The sequence below is a fragment of the Dermacentor andersoni genome, chromosome 8 (genome assembly GCF_023375885.2).
Source record: "Dermacentor andersoni chromosome 8, qqDerAnde1_hic_scaffold, whole genome shotgun sequence".
NCBI lineage: Eukaryota > Metazoa > Arthropoda > Arachnida > Ixodida > Ixodidae > Dermacentor > Dermacentor andersoni.
Genome location: NC_092821.1, coordinates 126667267 through 126691658, shown reverse-complemented (window position 1 = coordinate 126691658; position 24392 = coordinate 126667267). Strand labels below are relative to the sequence as shown.

Below are 24392 nucleotides of genomic sequence, written 5' to 3'. Positions count from 1 at the left end.
TGTTATTAAGGTAATATTGTTAGTAAGAGAAAATCTCAGCCACTTGTGCTGACGGGCTTACTGTTCAACGCGGTAGTGACTTTGAACAGGCAAGAGCCAGAACAAATAAACGGCGAGCTTTTTTCCTTTTAGGCGTAAGCACACGTCAGCGGTGGCGATGAAGGCGAGTGCCTTCGTAGATCGTCGAATCGTATGACGCAGCTATCACACAGTCAACAGCTTATATAGGGTCGTCATCGCTAACTCTCGGTTACTTTTAGATATCCACGGAAGTTCGGGAGCGCGCTATCGTAATCGGCGCAGCTTGATGGAATGAGCCCGTCTTTTCTGCATGTGGATGTGCGCGAACACCCCGATATCGATAGCGCATCTATTTGAATGTGATAACGCGTACGTGGCGATATTGTTGCAGACCTGTATCATCGAAAACGAAGAGGTTAGTCGTGTATTACTGCGCGGGCCGTAGCCGTTTGGGCAGCTTCGCGTAACCGCTTGTAAAGATGCTTGCGTATAGCCTCTCGTTCGCGTCTTTCCATGCATAACATCTCGGTGGACGTTAGTGAAGATGGCTAGCCAATAGAAGACTGCACGATACGAAAGAGTTTGCGAGTTAGGCCCCAGAGGTAGCAGCATTTCGCGGTTGACACCGAATCATGCGGGGTAAATATGCTCTGGCTTGTCGGTGCGTTTTCACGGATGTATCTCGGTCATTTTATCGGGTCCGGCTCAAGGCGCGCCGCCTATTCCCGAACATTTGCGAATATTGTGGTTTCTTCGAGAGCGAGACGGAGCTGTCATTAGCAGACTGTGCTCGTGTCGGGTACGCTGTGTAGTTAATTTTTGATCCGACTGTAGCACTGTCTCAGTCACGTTTCCAAAGAATTACGACCGCGTGCGATCGGCTCCGGTTTCGCGGAGGCCACGTCAGCGCCGTGTTATTGAACATGGAAGTACGCCGCGTTCTAAAGAAAATGGCGCTGAGTAGCGGATCGAGACAAACTCGTTGGCTGCTTCTACGGCGCGCATGCGGGTTTGGTCCTTTGAAAGCACGGTTGAGAGCACGGCAAACCGGACGGATTTAGCGTGCGGTGACGTAGGTTTCTTTCATATTTCGCGCGCTTTTGTCAGGGCGCGAAATGTGGATGGATGATTGAGGCTCAACCGTTTGAATCGGGTGGCGGCGGTGCGCGCCACCTAGCGCCACACGCTACGTAGCACTAGCGCCATCTCTCGTCGAAACTGCGCATCAACGACGAAACCGGTTCCAGCCGTCGCCGGTATGTCATGAGGGAAAGGCGAACGGCAGAGGGCTCCGGGAGGTCGCGCGGTGAAGACGAAGTCGAGAAGTGTTTTTACAGGCAAGGGAACAGGGCAGTGGAAGATGACGAAGAGAAGCGCTGACTCGCTACTAAAGTTTATTTTGTAATAACAGTGGTTATATAACGCATAAGCTCACGCATGTGTGCTGTGAGATGAAAGAAAGTACTGGAAGCAGAACAAAGCAAAATAAGGAAAGGAAAAGGTTGACATGGCGTACCAGGCATGAATCACATTATCGGGAGTCAAGATGCATAACATGTTTTTCGCAGAGGGCAACTGAAGGCTTTCCAAGGCAGACGCGCTCGTTCCTTCATGCTAAGGCGTTTACACTTTGTGACGGTGGATAAGTTTAGTTTATTTTGGAACAAAAGGCTGCAATGGCACTGTCTGCAATGCACCGTCACAAAGCGATTAGGCAAGCTAAAAAAAATTCTGGGGTTTACGTGCCAACATCTCTATTTGGTTATAAGGCACTTCATAGGGGTGGTCTCCGGAATAATTTTGATCACGCGGAATTCTTTAACGTGTCTAAATCTAAGTGCACGGACGTTTTTTGTTTTTTTTTTGCGTCTTGCTCCCCACTAAGATGGGATTACTGCGGCCGGGATTGAACCGCTGACCTAGAGCTTGGCAGCGCGGCGGGTTTTCCGACTACCCCTCGTTGCTTGCGCTGCTCACTCATCCTTTAAAGACGCGCGCCTACCAACTGACCCAGCTAACAGATTCTATGCTCGAGGAGTACGCAGCGCGAGAGAACTCGGAAGTTTTTTTGTGCCTCCAATTTATGGTGTTCCTCGGTGGTCAGTTGGCGTTGAGCGTCCTCAAGGGCCGAGGGCTTCCGCTGGACCCGAGCCAGCTGCCCCTCAGCCCCATGCTGGAGCGAGAGCCCCCGCGCAAGAACCGACGCGTGTCCATCGTCCTGCAACCCATCGTCGACATCATCTCGCCGCGGTACCGATCGTCGGACTCGCCGGCTGACTGGCATCCTCCCGGTGAGTTGAGAATGCCTGCTGGTTCGCGACGCAACTGTCCGTGAAGATCTAATAAACGAGACGAAGGCTGAAAGTGACGTGAAGGCGGAATAGCTAGACTAGCGCCGCCACTGGGAAATTACGGTATGGACTCCTATGACGTAACATGTCACGTTTCTAATTTGAAAAGTGTAGTCAGCCGCCGATCAAACCGTTACGTTTCATTTTTAACATGGAAGTAAATGCAGTCTAATTATGATGTACCTTTTAAAGATGTACACCATTAGGAACGGTTTCATTTTGTGAGGGTGTCAGTAATATTGGAGGCGGAATACCAATCGAATAGCCTCAAAAGCGAATCGAATTGAATATAGGATACTTTTCTTACACTTTTCGAAAAAGTACTCGAAATCGAATACTTGTGTAAAGTTGACATCCCAGTATTCGCGACATTAGCAGATGTCTGCCTTTACACTGCATAATTAAGTATAATATGGGTTAACAAAATTCGTTGCGGTTCGTACTAATAAATGAATACTGGTAAGCGCAGTTTCAAGACGAGACAAATGCACTGATGCACGGGACAAGCGCTCGAGCCGTGCGTCGGCGCCTTGTCTTGTCCCGTCTTGAAACTTCGCTTACCAGTATTCATTTATCATAAAGTACGCTGCATCAAAAGCTCGAATCAAGCATTAGACAGGTTTAGTTACACGTACTTACTACGTAGAGGCTTTGCGTACGTAGAGCTTCTACGTGTCAGCAGTGCGCATGCGTAAAACGTAGCGGGCGCGCGCGCGTCTCACGGACGTACGTGAGATTCAATTCTTTGCGTGCGTTTCTTGCGCACGTAGACAGCTTCGCGCGGGAGTTCCGCGAGATCACGAACATGCGATAGCGGGCCGCGCGCGCGCAGACGGCTTGCATCGAAACACGGCGACAGGATTGAATTGGCTACCGCCGTGTTCACATTTCCCGATAGATGTGGCTACGGGGTCCCTATTGGCGTGCGTCGCGTACGTGTAGCTAAAAGCGTTTCAGATGGCGTGCACGTAAGGTACGTAGGCTTTTCACGTTTGCGTACGGGAAGCCTCTACGTACGTGTAACTAAAACTGTCTATTATAAGCAAAAAGCAGCACTCTTCGAAGCGTGCGTGTTCGCGCGTTATCAGAATAAAGTCTTAAAAAGCGATCTTGTTAGTGCGTTAGCTTGTACGTGTGTATACCTCCGAGACTAAAACGGTCGTTGACTGCAGAAACCACGAAGCGAAAAAAACACTTTATTTGTTCCTTAGTTGGAATTGTTGCTGCAGATTATGCCACTATTACATCAAATAATTTTGCAGTCGGGCTTATTTAGAATTAAACCTAAAGGAACACATAGTTGGAGCATTTATATATCATTATCAAGCAATACCCACTGCCGAATATCATGACTCGGCGAAATTTGAGTAGGAATAATTGTAGTTAAGGTAGAAAGGTTCGGCTCATTGAGCGACGCAGCGCACTTCAGTTTCTTGTGTCCAATGTGGTAGAAGTGAGATATGCTTCGTTTCTACTTGAGATTAATCTTTGATCGTGCACAGTTTGCAATGTCAAGTATTGAAAAGGTTGTCACAATGTATTCTCAATTTCGAATAGTGACTGTTCGATTCGAGGCCGAATCGAATTCTATAATATTCAATTCGTTATTCGAAAGTTTCGAATGTTCACACATCGAGTTTTCTTGCCTGTGATGTACCACGTACCACAGTTTCACCATGGCCGGAGCTCAAGAGCCGTCCGTGGCAACCACTGCGCATGCGTGAAGCCGATGAGGCCTCCGCCTATGGGCAGGTGGCATAGTGCCCACTAGACGGCGCTGGTGTTCAACGCACTTGGGAAACGAGTAGGGAAACGACAAACAACGGAGGCGTACATAAACAAAGTTCCCGATAGGCGTTGAGAAAGTTGGGTTATGGGAATTCTTCGTGGGTTTTTTCCTTTTCTTTTTTCTTTTTTGACATAGGTAGAATATTGGGCCACATAATGACAAGAACCTCGTTCCAAAGTTCACGCTCATAACATCCCTCTGTCCATCCATCCATCCTTGGAGTGAGCAGTTAGTCTCATAAGCTGCAGCAATGATTTCATCGCTTATCGGCAATTTTTCAGCACCGTATACCTCTCAGTCGCTCAGGCGCAACTGTCGCATGCAACTTTGTTGAAGCAAGGAGAGGCGATCACGCCACTAGGCTTAGCGAATCGAGTCCCGCGCTTCGAGTCTCAATCGAGTCTCAGCGGCAGCACCTTCCAGCACTGTCCACAACGCTGCCGATATCACGGGTCGTTAGGACGTTGCCTTCCTCTAATAAGCAAATTAAACCTTGACCATAACAAAACAAAGGTTTGTGTAGGCGAAATGATTTCCTGGTCCTGGAAGTGGGGGGGGGGGGTAGGGTTATTTATTCTGTAAGAGTCCACCTTATGGACATGTCGATTTCGTCTGCTGCTGAAGTGCTGATTGGCTGGGCTGGGGTGGCAGGAGGAGGCAGGCACTCCAGCCAATCAGGATTTCAGCCCCAGACGAAACGGGCATGTCCACTAGGTGGACTTTTGCAGAATACTCTCCTGCCCCCACATAAAAATACGCTTCCGGAGCCCCTGAATCGCTTTCTGCAATAATTGCCTCTCTTTCGCCAATGTCTACGATTTCGTGCTGCCGCCGTCTTCTTACGCTGCAGTTCATTTTATTTTTCTCTCGTGACGTTGCGTTTGCATTCTGCCATTTGGGCTTAGCCAATATGATCACTGATAGCCATCTAGTTCGGAGGAGCTCTTTCGGAGTAACTTGCCGCCGAGCATGACACACCACTCTCAGGCAAAGAGTTTGTTATAGACGTCGGCCCACAGAACACTGTCCGACAACCGCACGTAGTGTACAGTCACGAGCTTTATGATCGTGGACATGGAAGCGCGTGCAACTCGATGCAGGCATGCAGAGCACCCTGGCGAGCGGCTGACGCATTCGCATACTTTGTATAGGTTTAGCGAAACGATCTTCCTAATCACGCTCGCGCGTCGTCTGCTACTATTGCTACAGCGCTCGGCATCTGGGGTGCTATATACCCTGGACCATAGAGTTTCCTACAAAAATTACTAGAGGGAACTCTGGCGCTGCAGTCGTGGTCCTACCATGGGAATGATGGGAAGTACATGGATATGTCTGATCTTCGTGCTTGTGGATTCAGACGTTCTTGTGGCTTTGTATATTACGCCATATAAATCTTATTGTCGTATATTTCAGCGCAATCTATATTCTTCGAACTGCAGAAGACGCCGGGAACGCGTACAATTGCTATTAATTGTAACGATTGAGCTTGTCCAGGTGGCCAAAACGAAACGCGCCAAGCGTCTCAAGGCACTGGCATGCCCACGATAAATTCATCAGGGCGTTTCATTCGCTTGTCGATACATGCGTCCGTGGCTTAATAAAGAAAGAAAGAAAAAAGCGTCCGTGGCTTAATGGTTTCAATATCAGGCGTCTGTGCTAGAGTCCCTGTGTTCGAATCCTGCTGTCGGTCAATTTTAATTATGTTTATTCAATTATTTATTACGCAATGCACTGTTGAAAATGACAAGTTTAGAAAGTGACAAAGCCGTTTCAAGCCAAAAAATACGAAGTTTAGGCAAATCCATATACTTCCCATAATTTCCATGTTGGGACAACCGCTGCCATTGCAGCTCCCGTAGACACTAGCGCCAGAGTTCCCTCTAGTAATTTTTGTAGGAAACTCTATGCCGTGGACATCGCAAAACTTCGCCATATTGTAAAATTCTGTAATGGCGGCATTTTGAGTCGGAGAGACCGTAGCTGCTCTCTGGGAAACTCAGAGCCGACAAGATGGCGAAATTTGACCAATGTCCAGAAGAGCCGTCCAGGTGACGGAACATGCAGTCTCATGAGCGCGCGCGTTGACTTGTAGCTCTGGCAGCAGACTGTAGCAGACGACATGCGAGCGCGAAGAGGGAGTGCATCCGCTCAACCTACAAATTACGAGAGTGCGCTAGCCGAGTGATATGTGTGTCTACCAAGCATGTTCACGTGTTTCCATGTTCAAAGTTGTAAGGTATATGACTGCATGTAGAGGATGGGACAAAATATGACTGGATCTGCGAGCACGCGTCAAACTGCATTCTTGCGGCCTTTCACGAAGCAAGCGCGTTCGTTCGAGCCATGGCATTGCGCATGCGCGCCATTTCATCCTTACTTGCCTGCCGCTACGCCTATTTTTTTGCAAGCGCGCTGTCGGTATCATTAAGATTGCAGAAGGTTATGCTAGGAGAGCGGTATCTGTTTCGGCCCTTGTGACGCGTGACGACGCACTGCAAACCCCCATGTTCGCCAAGGGCACCGCTCTCCTATCGTAATGCTCTGCAGTCATAGCGATACCGACAGCACGCTGGCAAGAAACTGGCGTAGCGGCAGGCACGCCAGCGTGAAAGGCCGCGCATGCTCAATGCCGTATCTCGAAAGAAGGCGCTTGCTTCGGGAAAGGCACCAAGGAATGCAGTTTGACGCGCGCTCTCAGATCCAGTAATATTTTCCCCCCGTCCTGTACTTTGTGGCTGCACCTATCCTTAATTGGCCCCGGTCGGTGGGACAGAGTCCGTCGGCCGTCGTGCCGCCGCCGCGGCTGGCCGGACGTCCGACGACGTCTTCGACGAGAAGCGAGTGCACGTGTACCGGCCCGCGCTCAAGGTGCGCCAGCGTGCGGTGGCCGAGCCGCAGCACCAGGAGTCTCCGCACCTGGAGTCTCCGCACCAGGAGTCTCCGCACCTGGAGTCTCCGCACCTGGAGACGGGAGAAGACTTCGACGAGTGTCCTCTTCCGGACATTCTTCCGGGTGAGTCATTCCAGAACGCGAGGGCCGCACTTGGTCCAATAAGCTGCAGTGACCGTTTGACATTTGTCGTCGGCGATTATCTGGCACCGTACACTCTGGCTTCCGAGGCTCAGCCATGCTGTGCGCACGCTTGTTAGCATGTAATCGCTCTGTCCCCACCCACTGTTACACGGCAACGTTTAGAATCGTTGGTAGTAGTGAAACAAATGACTAACCATAGTTTCAAGACAAAAATTTAGAGGATGCTTAAGCTTCGCCTTTAGAAGTGGAACGCCATAGCATTAAAAGATCTCTAGCTGACTTCGCATGCTTCCCGGCAACTGCAGCTTATGTAACAGCAATGTTCACCGGGAAACGCTGGCGGCGAACGCTATGCAAGAAGGACAGCTTTCTGGTAGAAACGTGGCCTCTTGCGTGGGGAGGCGGATTCGTGGAAGGGAGCGCCATCTGGATGGTGTTGTAAGGAACCGAGCGGGGCGCGCCGCTCTATGAATGGTAGAAAGGCTGACAAATGTATTTGAGTTTCCGTGTAACAGAATATCTTCTCGGATATTCAAATTGCAATCCGATGCTATCATGTCTGTAAGAGTTCTGTAAGAGTTTTGTAAGTAGCACTTTACGATTTTTCTGACGCATTTTCCTTTGAGATTATTTTACTTTGAGATCCAGACGAGCAGCAGATGACTACGTCAGTTGGCCGTCAGTGGCTTTATCAAAGAAATGGCTTTAATTCTTGATATAGTCTGCGCGTGGCACTGTACCTTCGTCTTCTTTGCGGATTCGGATGGGTGTATATATATATGAGCAGGATCTGCAAAAAATAAAATCTTTGTTGAGAATTAGTGTTTGTCCTCCCTCGACTTGTCCCTCCTTACTGTGATATGCTACTTGCGTTACGAGGAGTTCAGTTAGTTTAGTGACGCCTCTGCGCTACACGGAGGGCCTGCGTGGTTCGGTTTGCGTAGTTCGGCATGATTTTTCGCTCACAAGACGGTCGCCGCTGGACGCCGGTACTGGATTTTCTGTGACACGGGGTCCTTAACGCTGCCACGTTAAAATTAAATTAAATTAGGGGGTTTTACCTGCCAAAACAACTTTCTGATTATGAGGCACGCCGTAGTGGAGGGCTCCGGAAATTTCGACCACCTGGGGTTCTTTAACGTGCACCTAAATCTAAGTACACGGGTGTTTTCGCATTTCGCCCCCGTCGAAATGCGGTCGCCGTGGCCGGGATTCGATCCCGCGACCTCGTGCTCAGCAGCCTAACACCATAGCCACTGAGCAACCACGGCGGGTCACGTTAAAATGTCGCTTCTACACCATACTTTCAGTGACTTGCTCCATTCCAAACAGCGATTTTACGCGACCAGGCTGTATTGCGTCGAGCTCTGCACTATGATAATTGTAATCACATCGGAGTTATCATTTGGCTTACTACGAGTAGATTCGCACTATAGTTATTTTGCGGAGCCGCTTTTAAGGTTCGCCATTGGCGGTTTCCAGTTTTCGGACTTGCCTGCGATCGAGGTTATAAAATCCACAAAATGCTGATTATGCCTGTTCGTTTGAGGCCAGTCAAGATAACCAGCTTAAATTTCTCATTTGTCTCGTCCACTTTCTTTATTCATGCACATGTGAAATTTATTATCTCTCTCTCGGCGGTGCCGCTCTCTCTCTCTCGCCAAGACCCTGGTTTCTACTGTATTTATCCGCGCCCTGGCTATGTTAGAGTGTGCTATAGGCCAATCTGGCTATGTTCTGAACGTGCCGCAGGGTTGCACCACCCTCGGTTACAAATCGTTGCACCAATCTGCTTTTCCGCGTGCGATTTCGCCGCATTTTCTGTGAACCTTTTGCCGCACTAAACTCGTCAGCACAGAACCGTAAATAAATAATTGTGTGCGTGCATGTTTATTTGCATCTTGTGATCACTGCAGCTGCCGCATAATGGCTGTCGCTGTCTGCACATTCACTCATAGATGTGCTTATTATAAGCGTTAAGACTACTCAAAGACAGCAAGCACTGACTTATGCCGTCCAAGAGGATGTGGCACTGAGAAGCGATCAAGTCCGCCAATGACAAGAGATGAAGCAACGCGTTCCGGTGGCATCCGTGATTGGACGACAGATTATTTCGCTGTCAGGCCTCACCCTATGCTAGCACTAACCATTCGCCACCTGTGTGCACGCTTGATACTGCTATGCTTTACACCGAAGCAACAGGCCCAGGCACAGTTGCTGATAACCGCTTAGTGAAGGAAGCTTTCAACACTTCCGCGACTGTGGTATAAAGTTTGTAAACAGGGATAAGTGCCACCAACGACACCCCTGAACGCTTCCTAACCTCTCGCATCCCCCACACGCTCCCAAGCCCCCCCGTCTTTCTTAAATTTTTGTTTTCTCTTTCTTGTTTTTTCTCCCTCCCCCCATTTTTTGTCTTGGTGTCGCCCTGGCTTGCCCCCCCCCCCCCTTTTTTTTCCTTTCTTCCTTTTTTTTCTCTGCTTTTCTTTCTTTTCTTTTGTCCCCGCGTTTCCACTCTCCCACTCTTGTCCCCTCGTCTTGGGAACGAAGCTCACAGACGTCGGACGACAGCGCTCGTTTCCTCTGAAGTCTATCTCTTTAAATCCAGCCGCCAGCGACAACACCCGCACGTGACGTCACTGCAATAACCCTTTAAAACTAACACGCCGAGGATGACGAGGCCGCCTTTGACGAAGATAGGTCCTCTTATCGAAACGTTGGCCAGCCTTTCTGATGCACCTTATCCCTGTTTACAAACTTTAAACTACAGTCTGCTATTCCATCTGTCAGTCATCCCTTTCTTGTTTTTTAACACTTCCGCGAGTGTTTCATGCGCTGCCATATGACCGCGTGCCTCCTTGCTAGCTCTGTGAAACGGCCTTTGTCGGGAGTACGTACCAAGTTCAACTTCTGCACGACGAAATTTTTTTGTAAATTACGAAGTTTGCTTTTCGAGGGGACCGAACTGGATGTCCTTAGGCTGATTATTGGGCTAGTTGGTACGATTTACTCATAATGGCAAGTCCTTTAGCGCAATGAAAAAAAATTGGAGGACGCTTAAGCTTAAACGGGGCTCATGTTAAGCGCATTGTATAAAAATATTTGTCTTATATGAGGTTCGTAGTAGGTTTTACTGGTGACTTCGGTGAACAAAATAAGGCACCTTGATTGCACGCGCGCACACACACACGCACACGCGCACATACGCACGCGCACGCACTGATACGCACACACGCACGCGCACGCACTGATACGCACACGCGCACACGCACATATACGCACACACATAGGCACACACACGTACACACGCACGCACACACCCATACGCACGTATGCGCACGCATACGCACACACACACGCGCACATACGCGGACACGCACGCATACGTGCGCGCGCACACGCACACGCACACACGCGCGCACACGCATACGCACGCACACGCGCACGTGCACATGCGCCCATACGCGCACACACGCGTACACACGTGCGCACACACACGCACATAAGCGTACACACGTGCGCACACATACGCACATAAGCGTACACATGTGCGCACACATACGCACACGCGCGCGGACACACGCACATACACACGCGCACGTCCGCACACACGCACGCACATACGCGCACGCAATCATACGCACACGCGTGTGCATGCACATGCGCCCATACGCGCACATACGCACACACGCGCACGCACACATGCGCCCATACGCACGCATACGCGCACACGCATGCACACACGCGTGCCCACGTACGCACACGCGCACGCGCACACCCGCGTGTACATGCGAACACACGCGCACCCACACGCACGCGCATACGCACGCATGCGCCCATACGCACACGTACGCGCAGACTCGTATATACGCACATATACGTGCACCCGCACACACGTGCACGCACACGCACATACACGCGCACATACGCACGCACGCGCGCACGCGCGCATACGCATACACACACATGCACGCTCACACGCGCAACACACGCACGCAGGTATACGCACTCATACGCACACACGCGCACCCGCGCCCATACACATGCGCCCATACGCACATTCACATACGCGCACACGTGCACATACGTACACATACACGCAAGCATACGGACGCACGCGCACGCATACGCACACGCGCGCGCACGCGCGCACACATACGAACACACGCGCACAATCACCCGCGCATACATGCGCACGCACGCGCACCCACACGCACGCGCACCCACACGCACGCGCATACGCACCCAAGCGCTCATACGCACACATGCGCACGTACGCGTACATGCGCACGCGAACACGCACACATGCACATACACGCGCACATACGCACACGCGCGCGAACATACGCGTGCACACTACGCCCAAGCATACGCACACGCGCACACGCGCGCACACATACACACACACGCACGCTCACACACACGCACACACACGCGCGCACACATACGTACATACACACGCGCGCACACATACGCACACACGCACGCCCGCATACGCACACACACACACGCACAAACACAAGCAAACACGCAATTACAGGCAAGCTATGGCATTAGCAGTAAATTATGTGTACAAGCGATTTGGAGCGCTGCAGCTGTGCTTACGAACAACGCAGGATTTGCCCCGCTTCCCTGGTAGGACTGTGAACGGAACCGAGAATAAATTTAGCATAAAAAAGGGACAAGGCGTGGACCCTTGGTCATTGTTCGTTCGAATAAAAATGTTTATGAGTAAATTACTGCCTTTGTAAAGATTTAATGAGTTCTAGAAAGTGTTATACGTTGCCAAGGCTTCCAGAGGACCAGTCATATGGGCATCGATTTCAAATGTGATTTGATTACAGGCAACTAAAATTCTTATTACAACTCCAAAAGCAACAGCTTTGCTGGAAATTGGGTTGTAATTCTGCAAGGTCGCACAAATCTGCTACATTATTTGGGGGAAAGAAATTGATTACTAGAAGAGAAAATAAAGGCTGAACTTTCATATTATTTACGCTCCGAAACCTAGTGCCCCCGCGTAATTGTGACGTCACGAATTTTAAATGCTTTTTTTGCGTTTGGGCCCTTGCGGCGCGGTAAATGTTCTCGAAACATTCGAAATTGTCCTTTGCTCCTTTAGAATACAACGTAATTCTTTTCACCGATAAAGATTATCTAGGTCCGAGCAGCCGTTATCAAAATGTATGGCGTCATGGTGGAGAGCTAGGGCAAAAACTTCGATGTGGCGTCGCCACCCGTCTTCTTCTCTTGCGTCATTTGTGGCTTGCCAAATCTCCTGTCGCAATAAAAGTGGCTTTTATGGTAATGTAGAAGTGTACTTTACTAATGCAGCTCGGTCTCTTTTAAAGCGTTACATTTTCTTAGCTGGTTCGTCAGTTTCGTGTCGTCGACGCTGTCCGCATAGCAGGGGCCGAATCTTATAACGGTTCGGTTGGGGAACCGTTCCTTTGGCCTCACCTGATTGGCCAAAATTTTGATTACGTCACAGGTCGTCAGAGGCAGCGGGGCGGTATCGCAATTTTTGAATACGTCACGCATCTGTCAATTATCTTCAAAGCGAACCGGTCGTAGGAACCGGCGAAGGGGTAGTCCGCTTTGGGTTCCGTTGCTGTGGCTTGGCTTTAGCTTGTGACCCTGGCCGCGCGCGACCCAGGAGACACGCGGGCGTCGCGCGCGCGTGCGTTGGTTGCTTCGGAGGCTATTACTTGCCTTCGTCGTCTGCTTGGCGTTCCTCTTTCGGTGTCGACCACGGCTGGAAGCGCGATACGCGTTCGAAGAAGTGACGGATAATGAGTTGCACCGCCCTTGCTGGCTTTCTAAGTAAACCTTTTGCAGGCTACGCTCTTAAATGGAGGGGACTCAGGTGCAAGCGTACGAGTGGCCATTCCACGCAGAGGAAGGAATATTGCGCGCTTCGGTTCATCGCCACCGGCCTGCAGCTCCCAGAGGTCGGTCGGACGTGAAGCATTCGTCGGAATGACCTAGATCTCTGCTGCCGACACTGTCCACAAAGTTGCTCTCGCAATTACTGTGTTGGCCGGTTGAAGGGCTGGGTCAGCTTTCCCGTGACCTCAGCTTCAAAGCCAATGCCAAGGAGATATTTGCATGGTGAGATCGAATTCTCAGTGCTATCGCCAGCGTGAATAGCTCGCAGATCGCCGTTCAGCGGTCAGAAGGGTTCAACCTAGGCTGGTTCAGTACTTCCTTCGTTCGGCTGATAAAACTATACAGTCAGGACGGGAAGATATTGTGGAGATCTCTTATTTGGCTGCCTTTCTTTCTCTGGTTCGGGAGTGCCGCACTTTGTTACTCAATTTTACGGCACAGCGCGCACCGTCAGCACCACACTCTTCGATTTGACTTCGCGCAGGCAATGCAGGGCCCGTATATCGTAATGTTCGATTTCAAGTTCCATTGCTTTTATCACGCGACGCGCCGTGGTGCTTATCGCAGGGACAGCGGCAGCGCGGCGGCGAGCGAGTCATGTCCGAGCCGATGACGATGGGCGAAAAAAGATGGAAAATTGATATAGTCGGCTAGTAAAGGTGTCCCTGAGAACCAGTTCACGGTTTTGTCGCGCTCGCTACTTGAGAAGTGCCGGCAGCGCGTTCCTGTTGCCTGCATCGTGCGAGCTCCTGGTAGCAGACGACATAGCGCTGCGCTCTGCCAACTCATTTACGCTTGCGATACCGCCTGTCGGCTGAGAATAAAAAAAGAATGACATTAATAAATTACTTCTGCATTGCGTAAACGCCAGGCACCACACGTTTATACTTCAGAACTTGGCGTATAATATTTAATTTATATTTTACATTTATTTAGCAAGCAGAAGCATTCTGCCATTCCTCGATTAGCTCGTCATATAATGACGTACACTTCAGAGGTGGCACCCTCTCATCTATTGGTCGCGTCCTCCCCTTCTTCCACCGCCGGCTTGGGAGTGGCACATCTAGTGACGTAAGCGGCGAAGCGAACGGTTCGTATTCCGAACCGTTATAAGATTCGGCCCCAGATTTTGGCAGCGCGCCAGGAAGGCCCGCGTGCGCTTCCACCAATGAAAGAGAAGAGTTCGGTCACATGATCCAAATATCTCTTCCTGCAACGTCATCAAGTGGTGTTCCCAAGTCATCAAGTGGCGCATCGCGGGCGGCCCAACCCACCGATTGCGCCCGCGGTCATGCCTCGCCTTTCCCTTCGTGAGGCGTTGGCGGCGTCGGCGTTTACCGCCGCATCATCTATCAGGTGGTGTTAGGCTAGAGCCGGCGGGGATGGCTCGCTCGGCTACTGTACGCTTACAAGCTGGCCAGCACTGGAGCATCGGAGAAAAACGTAGTAGTTGAAACCAGTACGCTACAAAACATTCTCTACTCGGATTTGTCAAAGTGAAAGGGCGACCTTCCCACCCGAAGTGATTCGGCGCGCTCGAAATAGAGAGCGAATACGCCCAACCCGCACCACAGCTAGCTAACGCTTAAACATTAGTGTTACCCGTTCGTAACCATCCTGTAATTTGCTGCTCTGTAGAGTCCGTTTAATCTTTCCAGTACTGTACGAGCCGACGACTCCCAGCAGGGAGCAATCTCAAGGTGTCCTCAATGCCGCAGGTGAGGCTTTGAGCCTGTCGTCGGAGCCACCGCATTGGTCTTCCCTCGATGACGTCGACGTGCGGCTCAGCCGAGGCCCGTCGCGCGGGAGGCGTGCTTCGTGCATTCGTCATCCGGGGCAGCCACATCGCCGGGGATCGCGTGTCAGCCTGACAGATGTAAATCGATGAACCGATCGACCGCTCCCTCCAGGCGTTTATCTAAAGGAAGTCCATATGACGTGGCAGATATGTCAGTGTGTCAACTCTGCTGAACCATAACGTCGATAACGTTTCCCTTTATACACGTGATTATATGGGCGAATAAATGAATTTGAATTCAAGTTAACTGAATGCAGGTTTGAAATGCTTTGATTATAGATCCTTCTATCTGCACTGTGGTAGCAGTGTATTTGTGACTCCACAAATCTTTTACTCGCGCGCTTAGGCATCCGAATTTGGCGAGGAAAATAATTTCAGGCACGGACTTCAGGCATGAGCTTTAATAATGATTGAGCTGATACGTATGTTCATGTTATTGCCCTCGTACACGTAGCTTTGTTGTGCATTTAGGAGTAAGCTTTAAATAAGAAATAGCGTTTAGCTGCGTAGCAAGATCGGCGTTATGTGTAGGGTGCTACATGTATCCGCTAAATATAGCGAGCTATTCAATAAGCTGAAACCCGAAGTCTTTCGGGACTTATGTGCGTAAACACTAACGGGATCTGTACTATGTTGTTTGCCTGGAGGAACGAAATAATTTAGAAAGAAGTGTGACGTCTCGCCACCTGCCCTTCGCCGAGTCTTCGTGAAACCGTTCTCTTCGCATGTTTCCCTCTCTCTCCCGTACCTCGAACTGCCGGTATATCACGTGACCTTTGAGTGTCTGTGCGGACGCGGCCCAGTATGTTTGGTTAGCAATAGAGTTCAATCCACGCGAATGTGTTCAGTTGCCAACCGCTTTGTGCACATATACCTCCAGATATGCTTGTGCAACTCGAGTCGTTTCTTGCAGAGTACACATTTAACTTCGCTGCAACATAGGAATGTGGCAGCCGCTCGTGACTGCCGTTCTGTCTGTTCCGTCGTCTTCATGAGCGCGCGCAGATTGCATTAGTTGGAGACGAGCGCGAACTTCCTCTCTGGGCTATGGCGCGGGAGATCAAAAGGCACGCGCGGCAATTTCTGCGATGCTCTGGCGCGAGGTTTCACGCGCCACAGCCCAGAGTATTGAGGCGACGCCGGACCAGGGCGTTCTCGTTAAAATATCCACGGCCTGCTGGTTAAACACTCACTCACTCACTCGCTCACTCACTCACTCACTCACTCACTCACTCACTCACTCACTCACTCACTCACTCACTCACTCACTCACTCACTCACTCACTCACTCACTCGCACGCGCACACGCACACGCACACGCACACACGCACGCACACAACAACAACATTATTTTTAATCCAGAAGCCGTGAAATACAGCGACAGTATCGTGGCGGCATTTCAGTTTTATCGCGTTACGCTCCTTCCTGATTTGTTCATTTGTTTCATTGTTGTTTGCAATATATTTCGCTACACTTGCCAGCTAAAGGTGCTCCTCGTGCTGTCTTTTGATGTCTCATCGCCGCCATCGCGAGTATCCTTCGGCTTTGGGAGGCCACTCGTTCGAGGAGTTAGGTGGCGCCGTCGTGATGTGAAACAAAACAAAATTAACAGAAAGGAGAAATTGTAAACGCGCCGATGCTGGTGCTACGCAAAGCCAAAGGCGAGAGTGCCCTGATGGCACTTGGGTCCACATGTCTCTAATTGAAAACACTTTCTTACTGGCCGCTTCAAAACTGTCCGGCCGCAACAGCTCTCATGTCAAGCAGTGCGCGAGTTCTATGTAGAGAAATACCTGATAGGCATTCTATTTGCACCCGAGATATTAAACTTATTTTCGAAAGTTGGCGAAGTGCTTGAAGCCTGCCTCACCTCCGCCGCGGGACGACCCGGTATTGCGCTATCTGCGAGACTGGCCCACGGTTTTTACACACGCAGAACGAAAATGCACGGAACCCTAGCCGAAGACAGCTTTGCTGTAATAACTAGCCCAGCTATAATCGGGTTCCCCTGGCGTTCCTTTGGGTAACGCAACAGATGTTGGTTTCTGTTTTGCGAAGCATATTATTTTACGAAGGATTTGCCAAGCTGCCGGAATAGTGCGAATCCACGTAGATGCCTCAAAACGTGGAGGAGGTATCTGTGTCTATTGCTGCGCGTCTACGATGCAGTGTCCAGGACCCCCACTGAGCAGCGCCAACGACCCATCCTCGGCGGACATCGAGGACGAGGGCCACTGCACCAGGGGGGCCATGGTGCTCGTCTCTAGCGCCGGCCTGTTCGTGGTGAGCGCGCTGTGCGTGTTCGTGTTGCAACAGATGCTGCGCACGCCGTACGTCTCCGTGCCCGTCGTGTGCGCCACGGAGGACTGCGTGATGCATGCGCGTCACATTCTGCGCACGCTCGACGTGTCGGCGAACCCTTGCCTGAGCTTCCACGCGTACGTCTGCGGAGCCGGAAGCGGTGACGCCAGCAATGACGTGCAAGCGACGACGGCGCCGTCTACCAAGGGGGCGAGTAACTACACTGGAGAAGCTGGTGACGGCCTTCTTCGACACATCGACCCGGCACGAAGGTCAGTGGTACGATTCATAAGTTTCCTGCAAAACTCACTAGAGGGGACTCTGGCGCTAGTAAAAACAGAGAAAAGGTAGTTAGGACAGTAGGGAAAAATGAGAACAAGAGCTCGGTGACGCAACCCACCGCCTTGTTTCAAAGGGGACACACATAGCATCCGTTCGTCCCTCCTGTGGAAGATGCAAGCGTTGGTGGTTCTGTCAGCATGGGAAGGACGGCCAGTACAGGCACGGCCGCTGGATAAAAAAGAAGTGCAGCCTGCCGCATCAGGCGTGCTGCAATGGAAGCGAACGGGACAGCAGTAGTTGCATTGCAGAAGGGTTGACGTGCCTCCTGCCGACCAGACGAGATGTCGAACCATCAATTTCATCAAGCAACTAAAGCAAAATAAATGCAGAACTGAATAAAAGATATTGATTTATTGACAAAAAAGCTTTAAAACATGTTAATTTGGGACGATGATTGTCGATGGTAATGCGATTAGCATTAAAGCAATAGCGGTACACCGTATTTTTATTACATACGCACGAAGTGGCCATCTCGCTGCCCACGACATGCCAAACACGGCACTGCATATCCTGTATTTATTTATTTATTTATTTATTTATTTATTTATTTATTTATTTATTTATTTATTTATTTATTTAGTTGATACATACCGCTAGCCTCCATTTGGAGGCTGTTGCAGGACATGGGAAAATACATTGCATCAAAACAAGAATGACAAACTTGTACACTTGTTAATATTGTAGTTTACAAGAAGACGTAGTTGAGCAATACAATAAAAGGGTGTGACCTTCCTGAGTCAGCCCTTAAAGGTTAATGAACAGAAATACAGAAGCATAAGATAAACAACAAAAAAGTACATCAAAACCAATGAGAGACAAAATGCGGTGTCTGTAGGCGATACTTATAAATCAAGATGCGTACTCATAGACATATTTTTCCAGCATAGGAAGGAAAGCGTCAGGTGAGCAAATTATAATATCACTAGGCAATGAATTCCAGTCTCTGATTGTCTGGGGAAAGAAAGAATACCTGAATGTGTCTGTGTGGAACCTGTATTCAATAAAATGTTTATGATGTTTAGTTCTAGTGTTTCGCTGTTCAGTGAAAGATACATATGCACCGCTGTTTAATTTGTAGCTCCCGTTAAGGAGGCGGAACAGAAACTTGAGGCGTAAGAATTTAGCACGCTTGTGAATAGTCGGTAGGCAAGCTTTATCAAGGAGTTCTTTCGGAGAATCATTACGGTTGTACCTACTATAAATGAATCTGATGGCATTGCTTCTAGGCGTTTTATGCAATGTTTGGTATAGGGGAACCAGAAGGTAATACCATATTCTAGTACAGGACGAACGAATGAGGTGCAGGCTAGCATATTAGTGTCTGTCCGATCTTAAAGAGCGTTTAAGTGAACAAAGTGTTGTAAATGCCTTAGAAGATTATGTGTGACACATGTTTGTCCCATTTCATATCAGATGATAGGACAATGCCCAAATATTTATAATCATCGACTATCTTTAATTTTTGCTGTTCGATCGTGTTGGTGAATTTTAGTGGGGTTCTTTTTCGGCTTACCCTCATAAAAACAGTCTTGTCTAAATTAATCTTCATTTGCCATGCCTGACACCAATTTGCTACTTGCACAAGCTCGTGATTTAGAGTTACTTGATCATTATGGTTCATAATCTCCCTATATATAATGCAATCATCTGCAAACATGCGCATCGTTGATTTCATGCTATCTGCCATGTCATTGATGTATAGTAAAAAAGGAATTGGTGCTAAGACTGTTCCTTGTGGTACCATGGATGACACCTCTACCCAATCAGATTGCTGACTTTCGATTTCTATGTACTGTTGTCGACCTCCAAGATAAGCTTTTATCCAGTTTATTATGCTGCCAGATCTGAGAATGTGTTGTAGTTTGCCCAGGAGTTTAGGATGGGATACCCGGTCGAAGGCCTTTGATAGATCTATAAATATTATGTCAGTCTGGCCGCGGTTATCAATTGTTAGAGCGAGATCATGCACAGTTTGTGTCAGTTGCGTAACAGTAGACAGTCCTTTTCTGAAACCATGTTGGTTGCTGCTAATCAAGTTATCTTTCGCATAGGTTACGATGTGTTTTAGTATAATGTGTTTAAGAATTTTGCAAGATGTGCAAGTTAGCGAGATCGGTCTATAATTTGATGGGCTTGTTGCCTCACCTGATTTGAGAATCAGGACAATCTTTGCTATTTTCCAGTCTTTGGGCACGTCAGACGATTCTAGAAGTTTTTTAATGTAAGAGGTATTTAGAGACCCATTCTGCGTATCTCTTGAGAAAAATATTTGGAATCCCATCTTGGCCGTAAGATTTTTTAATGTCGATGTTAAGCAGCAGTGAAAGTATACCTGATTCCGTTAGCTCTATATCACCGAGTATGTCGCCGGTTCCTCTCGGCTGATGGTTTAAATCTGGTGAAGTTGCGTTGTCTTGTGTAAAAACGGATTTAAAAAAGTTATTGAACTGATTTGGTCTTTGGAAAGCATCGTTAGGCGGCAAATTGCTTTGCTTATGCATGTTCGCGTTAAAATATCTCGAAAATTTTTGAGGAGCCGTCTTGATGAAGTTTCTAAGTGTGACGTTCATGTACGTATGTTTTGCTTGTTTTATCACTGCTCTCAACACATGTGCCAATTTGCTAATTTTCTCAAAGTTGCAGGGATTTGATGTCTTATTCTTAAGTTTCCTCAGCCTTGACATTTTACGTTTCATATGTATTATATTCCTTGTGATCCAAGGGTTTCTTTTGTGCACTTTCTTTTTTTTCGTGGGTACAAAGTTTGATAAACATTGCTGTACATAGGTCTTAAATTTCGCCCATAATTCATCTACTGTAACAGAATTATCATGGAAAAGACAAGAAAAATTGGGGTAGTGATAATCAAAAAGGTCAAGAATGCTGACATCATCTGCCGTTTTCCAATCATATATTCGTGTGATTAATTTCTCTGAGCGTGTTGAGGACGGCAGTGATAGACAGCATTTGGTTGCCTTGTGGTCCGAAATTCCGTCAATTATTTCCTATGATACGTTCTCTACAGGAATGTTTTCTTTCACAAAAGTTAGATCAAGAATTGTGCTGCGCGACGAAGTGACGCGTGCAGGTTGTTGAATGATTTGGTTTAAACCACTATTGAAGGCCATATCAAGTATCGCCTCAGCGCTGTCCTTATCGACTACACCAGCATTGTACGAATCCCATCTTATACCTGGTACAACTGCACCCCAGCTGAAACTCCGAAGTATCCATAGAATCCTGTCGGAAACTTCGTCGCCAAGGATTCCCATCAAGAGGCCGCGCTAGACGCGCAGGTGTGCTGTGGATGGAGCGTTATCGCATTGATACGTTTAAGGCTACATACCCCTTTGTCACCCTGGGCACATCCATTCTGGGGGGATTGGCCAAGATTGGCCACGTACCAATATCCAGTGCACTGTGCACAAGTTGTCTGTTGGGGCACATACCTTATGGCACATACCCATTGGCGTGTATCCAGCGACCCAAATTGCTGCGGTAATGGCCAGCAGCAAGTTGTCTGTTCGGGCACATATCCAGTAGATCACGTTGTCTGCTCGGTACAACACAGCAGCGAGCACATATCTAGTGGCCCAATCTAAGTAGATACTGGATTCATGGGTGAAATGTATGTACCGGAAAATGCTATAAAGCTATCAAATAATGCCAATTTCATTAAAGAAAAAACATCTTTAATGCAATATCTTTCGTTCCAACACATGGACGAGATGGACGTGCGCGCGTGCAGGCTGGCCCGTGTCTACGCCCGCCAAATCGTTGCGCAGAATCTGCTCTCGGGAAACGGGAACTCGTCCACGGCCGCCAAAGCCCGGGCGGCCTTGGCCCTTTGCCTGAGCAGGGGAGTCGAAAGGCGTCCCGCAGCTTCACTGCGGTCTTTCATGCGGCAACGAGGCCTCAAGTGGCCCACTCTGTTCCGTGGCCAGACCACACTCGTCGGTGTGCTGCGCGTGCTGCTCGAGTTGGCCGTCAAGTGGAACGCTGCGCTCTGGTTCGACGTTCGATTCCGTCACCTGAAGCTGCGCGCCAACGTGGAGGGACCCGTAATCGTAATGGGGGAGCCCGGTCACGTGCCGCTGCTGCGAATGGAGCAGGTCGGTTGCCTTGACGATCCGGCGTACGACAGCACCGCGCGCGCCCTGGCCCGGTACCTGTCGAACGGCGACGCCGGTCAAGGCGCCGGCGACACTGAGGACCCTTTCGAGGATGTCGTGGCATTGGAACAACTGAAGCGCGACGAGAAGGCGGTTCGCGAGGCAATCCTGTTCGCGCTCAGTGGCGGAGACGATATAGACGACCGTTTCGTGCAGCTGAGGGACTCCGGCTACGCCCTCTTTGAGGGCGTGTCGTCCTCGGACTGGACGTCGCTCCTGGTCGAGCAGCTGGGTGTCACAGCGGCGCAAGGTGACGGCGTGAACAATAGCCTCGACACGACGCTCCTAGTGCTCAACGGGAGGCTGTTTGCCGGGCTGTCGAGGCTCGCTGTCGACATTCCGGCCGCCAGGCTCTTGGACGTTGTGGGCTGGATGTTCGCCTATTCGTACGCCTGGATCGAGAACCGGCTTTTCGACCAAGTACCCCCGCCGTCCGTCACGGACGGTACTGTAGTTTCGGAGCCCGACCTGACCGCCCAAATCCTCTGCTACGCTGTGGTTCTCGAGTCGTTCGGTATCGCCCCGCTGGCGCCGCTCTTCGCGCGCATGTTTCCGTCCCAGGAACGCGCCAAGGTGACCGCAGTGCTGAACGCAACCGCACACACACTGGCCGAGGCCGTGCGATCATCTCTGGGCCTCTCGAACACCACCAAGAACAGGGCCGGTGCCAAGATCAGGGCGCACACATTCCAGGTTCTGTGGCCTCCGCCACCGTTCCTCAGTCCGGACCTGCTCGACACCCTGTACTCGCGGTACCCTTCCACGCAGCCACGCACCTTCTACGAGTCCTGGCTTATGTCTCGCAGGGCGCAGAGGGCATCGCTGGTGAGACCATACTACGGGACCCTCATGACCCTGCTTCTGAGGTGGTACACCGAGGAGATCCTCTACGTGTACTCGCTCAACCACATGGCCCTCGGTCTGGCCGCCGTGTTTCCGCCGTCCTACCACCGGCGGGGTTCTCAGACCATGACGTACGCTGGCATCGGGTTCCAGTTCGCCCGCAAGTTGGTCAGCTGCATCGACTGGCGCGGAAGGTTCAATTGAGACGATTTTTTTTCCGGGCACAGTGAGAAAAATATGAATGATTATGCGCTTGAAAATCAGCGTGGTTATAGTTTCAATACGCCTTGCTTGCGCGATATACATGTTTGTGATTAGGCGAGTATTTTTGTTATCGCCTCTTGTTTGTCGAGGCTGGGTTGTGGACGTCCCAGCCATGTTTCTCGAACAAGAGCGCTAGGTACTCGCTCTCCAGTTCCATGAATATGGACTCCAGATATGCATCGCAAGCATAAAATGTACACACATGTTTGCAAGAACGGTGAACAATCTACAATTCGGGATTGTTATACTCCGGTTAACTTCCGTAGAATTATCAAAAAAGATTGATTTTCCCTAGACCAACAGACCCAAGACAATCTTCTGGCACATAATTCTTAGTATTGTGTTGTAAGTGCTTGGGCGTAACTCGCTTGAACCACAACGACCTGTAAAGTAATGAATTCTGTTGAAATACAGCTTTCTCACTCACGAATTATTATGAAATTAAAAGAAAATATTCAGGCTTTAAACCAAAATTCTGCTTCCTAAAGTCAGCAGAATTTTACTTTCTCTCAGAAATGCAACGCATTTCATAGAAACAGGTCCAGCTGTTGTCTCAGAAAAGCAGTTCTGCATTTAAATAGAGAATTCGAATTTGGCCCCGATCTCGACTAAAGAATCCCCTGAAGCGTCCTATTTTGATTCAGGAGCTCGGATGCGGTATGTCGCGAAATCGTGACAACCGGCAAGAGGTAGTGAAGAGAGCGGTTAGTTTCCTGTTTTCCTTGGCTTCGTTGTTCGTTGGTTTCGTATGATGGTGGCTTACAAAAAATCGGTGCCCCTCAGTTCCCCTCATTCTCGCCGCTCATCTCTCGCAGGTTCCACGACTACGACGGTGCGAGCACGGCCTCGACATGGTGGGAGCGCGAAGACAGTTCGGCGCAGTGCCGATTCGACAAGGCCCGGTCTGCGCACGAAGCGAGAGCCATCGGCGACTTGTTCGCCCTCGATGTGGCTTTGGCGGCGATGAAGAGGGTCTCGGACGCTTCGCCGCTCAGGCTGAAGCTGCTGGAGAAGCTGACCGCCACGCAGACGTTCTACGTCAGCTACTGCAGCCGCTTTTGCGGCGACCCGGACGCTCGCGAGAAGTGCGACCTCGCCATGAACGGATCCGAGTTTCTGGCAGCGTTTGACTGTCAGTGGCAGATGTTCGATCGTGGCTGCCTTTTCGTGTAGTCCCGATGTTTGATTTTGCAGTTTCTTTACTTACTATTTTCATTTCGTGTGATAGTTGACTTTCCTGTGCGCCGATTTTTTTTTTTATATTTCCGCATCACATCATACGCAGGGATGCAGCACCGTACTATCGCGGAAGGATTCCTGTCTACGCAATTATTGCCAGAATAATTGTACATACTCTCAACACAGGATGTAAACACGGGACCAGATACCTAACCACGATTGTTGCGCCATCTTTGCGGTATGCACCTTCCTAGTTATTGTGAACAAGTTGCTCCTGGGGCTCGAAATATGTGCTCTCGTTATTGACTTTCTTTTTTTTGCGAGTTGTCCTTTCCGCTTGTTTCGGACGAGCTTCCTGCGCCAAAGCAAAGACCTGACTTTGTATGGATCTACAGTATTTGTTCCCAGA

At 49.7% G+C, this 24392-nt stretch overlaps 2 protein-coding genes across 4 annotated transcripts in view; both read left to right on the top strand.

The window, feature by feature from the left end:
* The window catches only part of LOC129383398 (uncharacterized), a 25468-nt gene extending 10496 nt beyond the window's left edge, over positions 1-14972 (top strand). The window contains exons 5-7 of the mRNA XM_055067951.2: positions 2126-2312; positions 6935-7174; positions 14743-14972. Of these exons, the coding sequence (XP_054923926.1) occupies positions 2126-2312; positions 6935-7174; positions 14743-14972 (657 nt within the window). The remainder of the gene's footprint in view (positions 1-2125; positions 2313-6934; positions 7175-14742) is intronic.
* On the top strand, positions 6617-24392 carry LOC129383324 (uncharacterized). Of its 3 annotated transcripts, none has more exons than XM_055067746.1 (4): positions 6617-7174; positions 14803-14960; positions 17052-17455; positions 23620-24392. In XM_055067746.1, exons 3-4 carry the CDS (start codon positions 17133-17135, stop codon positions 23975-23977), a joined length of 681 nt encoding a protein of 226 aa, XP_054923721.1. In that variant the 5' UTR covers positions 6617-7174; positions 14803-14960; positions 17052-17132; the 3' UTR covers positions 23978-24392. The 3 variants fall into 3 exon arrangements, with proteins under 3 accessions (XP_054923721.1, XP_054923723.1, XP_054923722.1); XM_055067748.1 differs by having other exon boundaries at positions 14743-14960; XM_055067747.1 differs by lacking the exon at positions 14803-14960.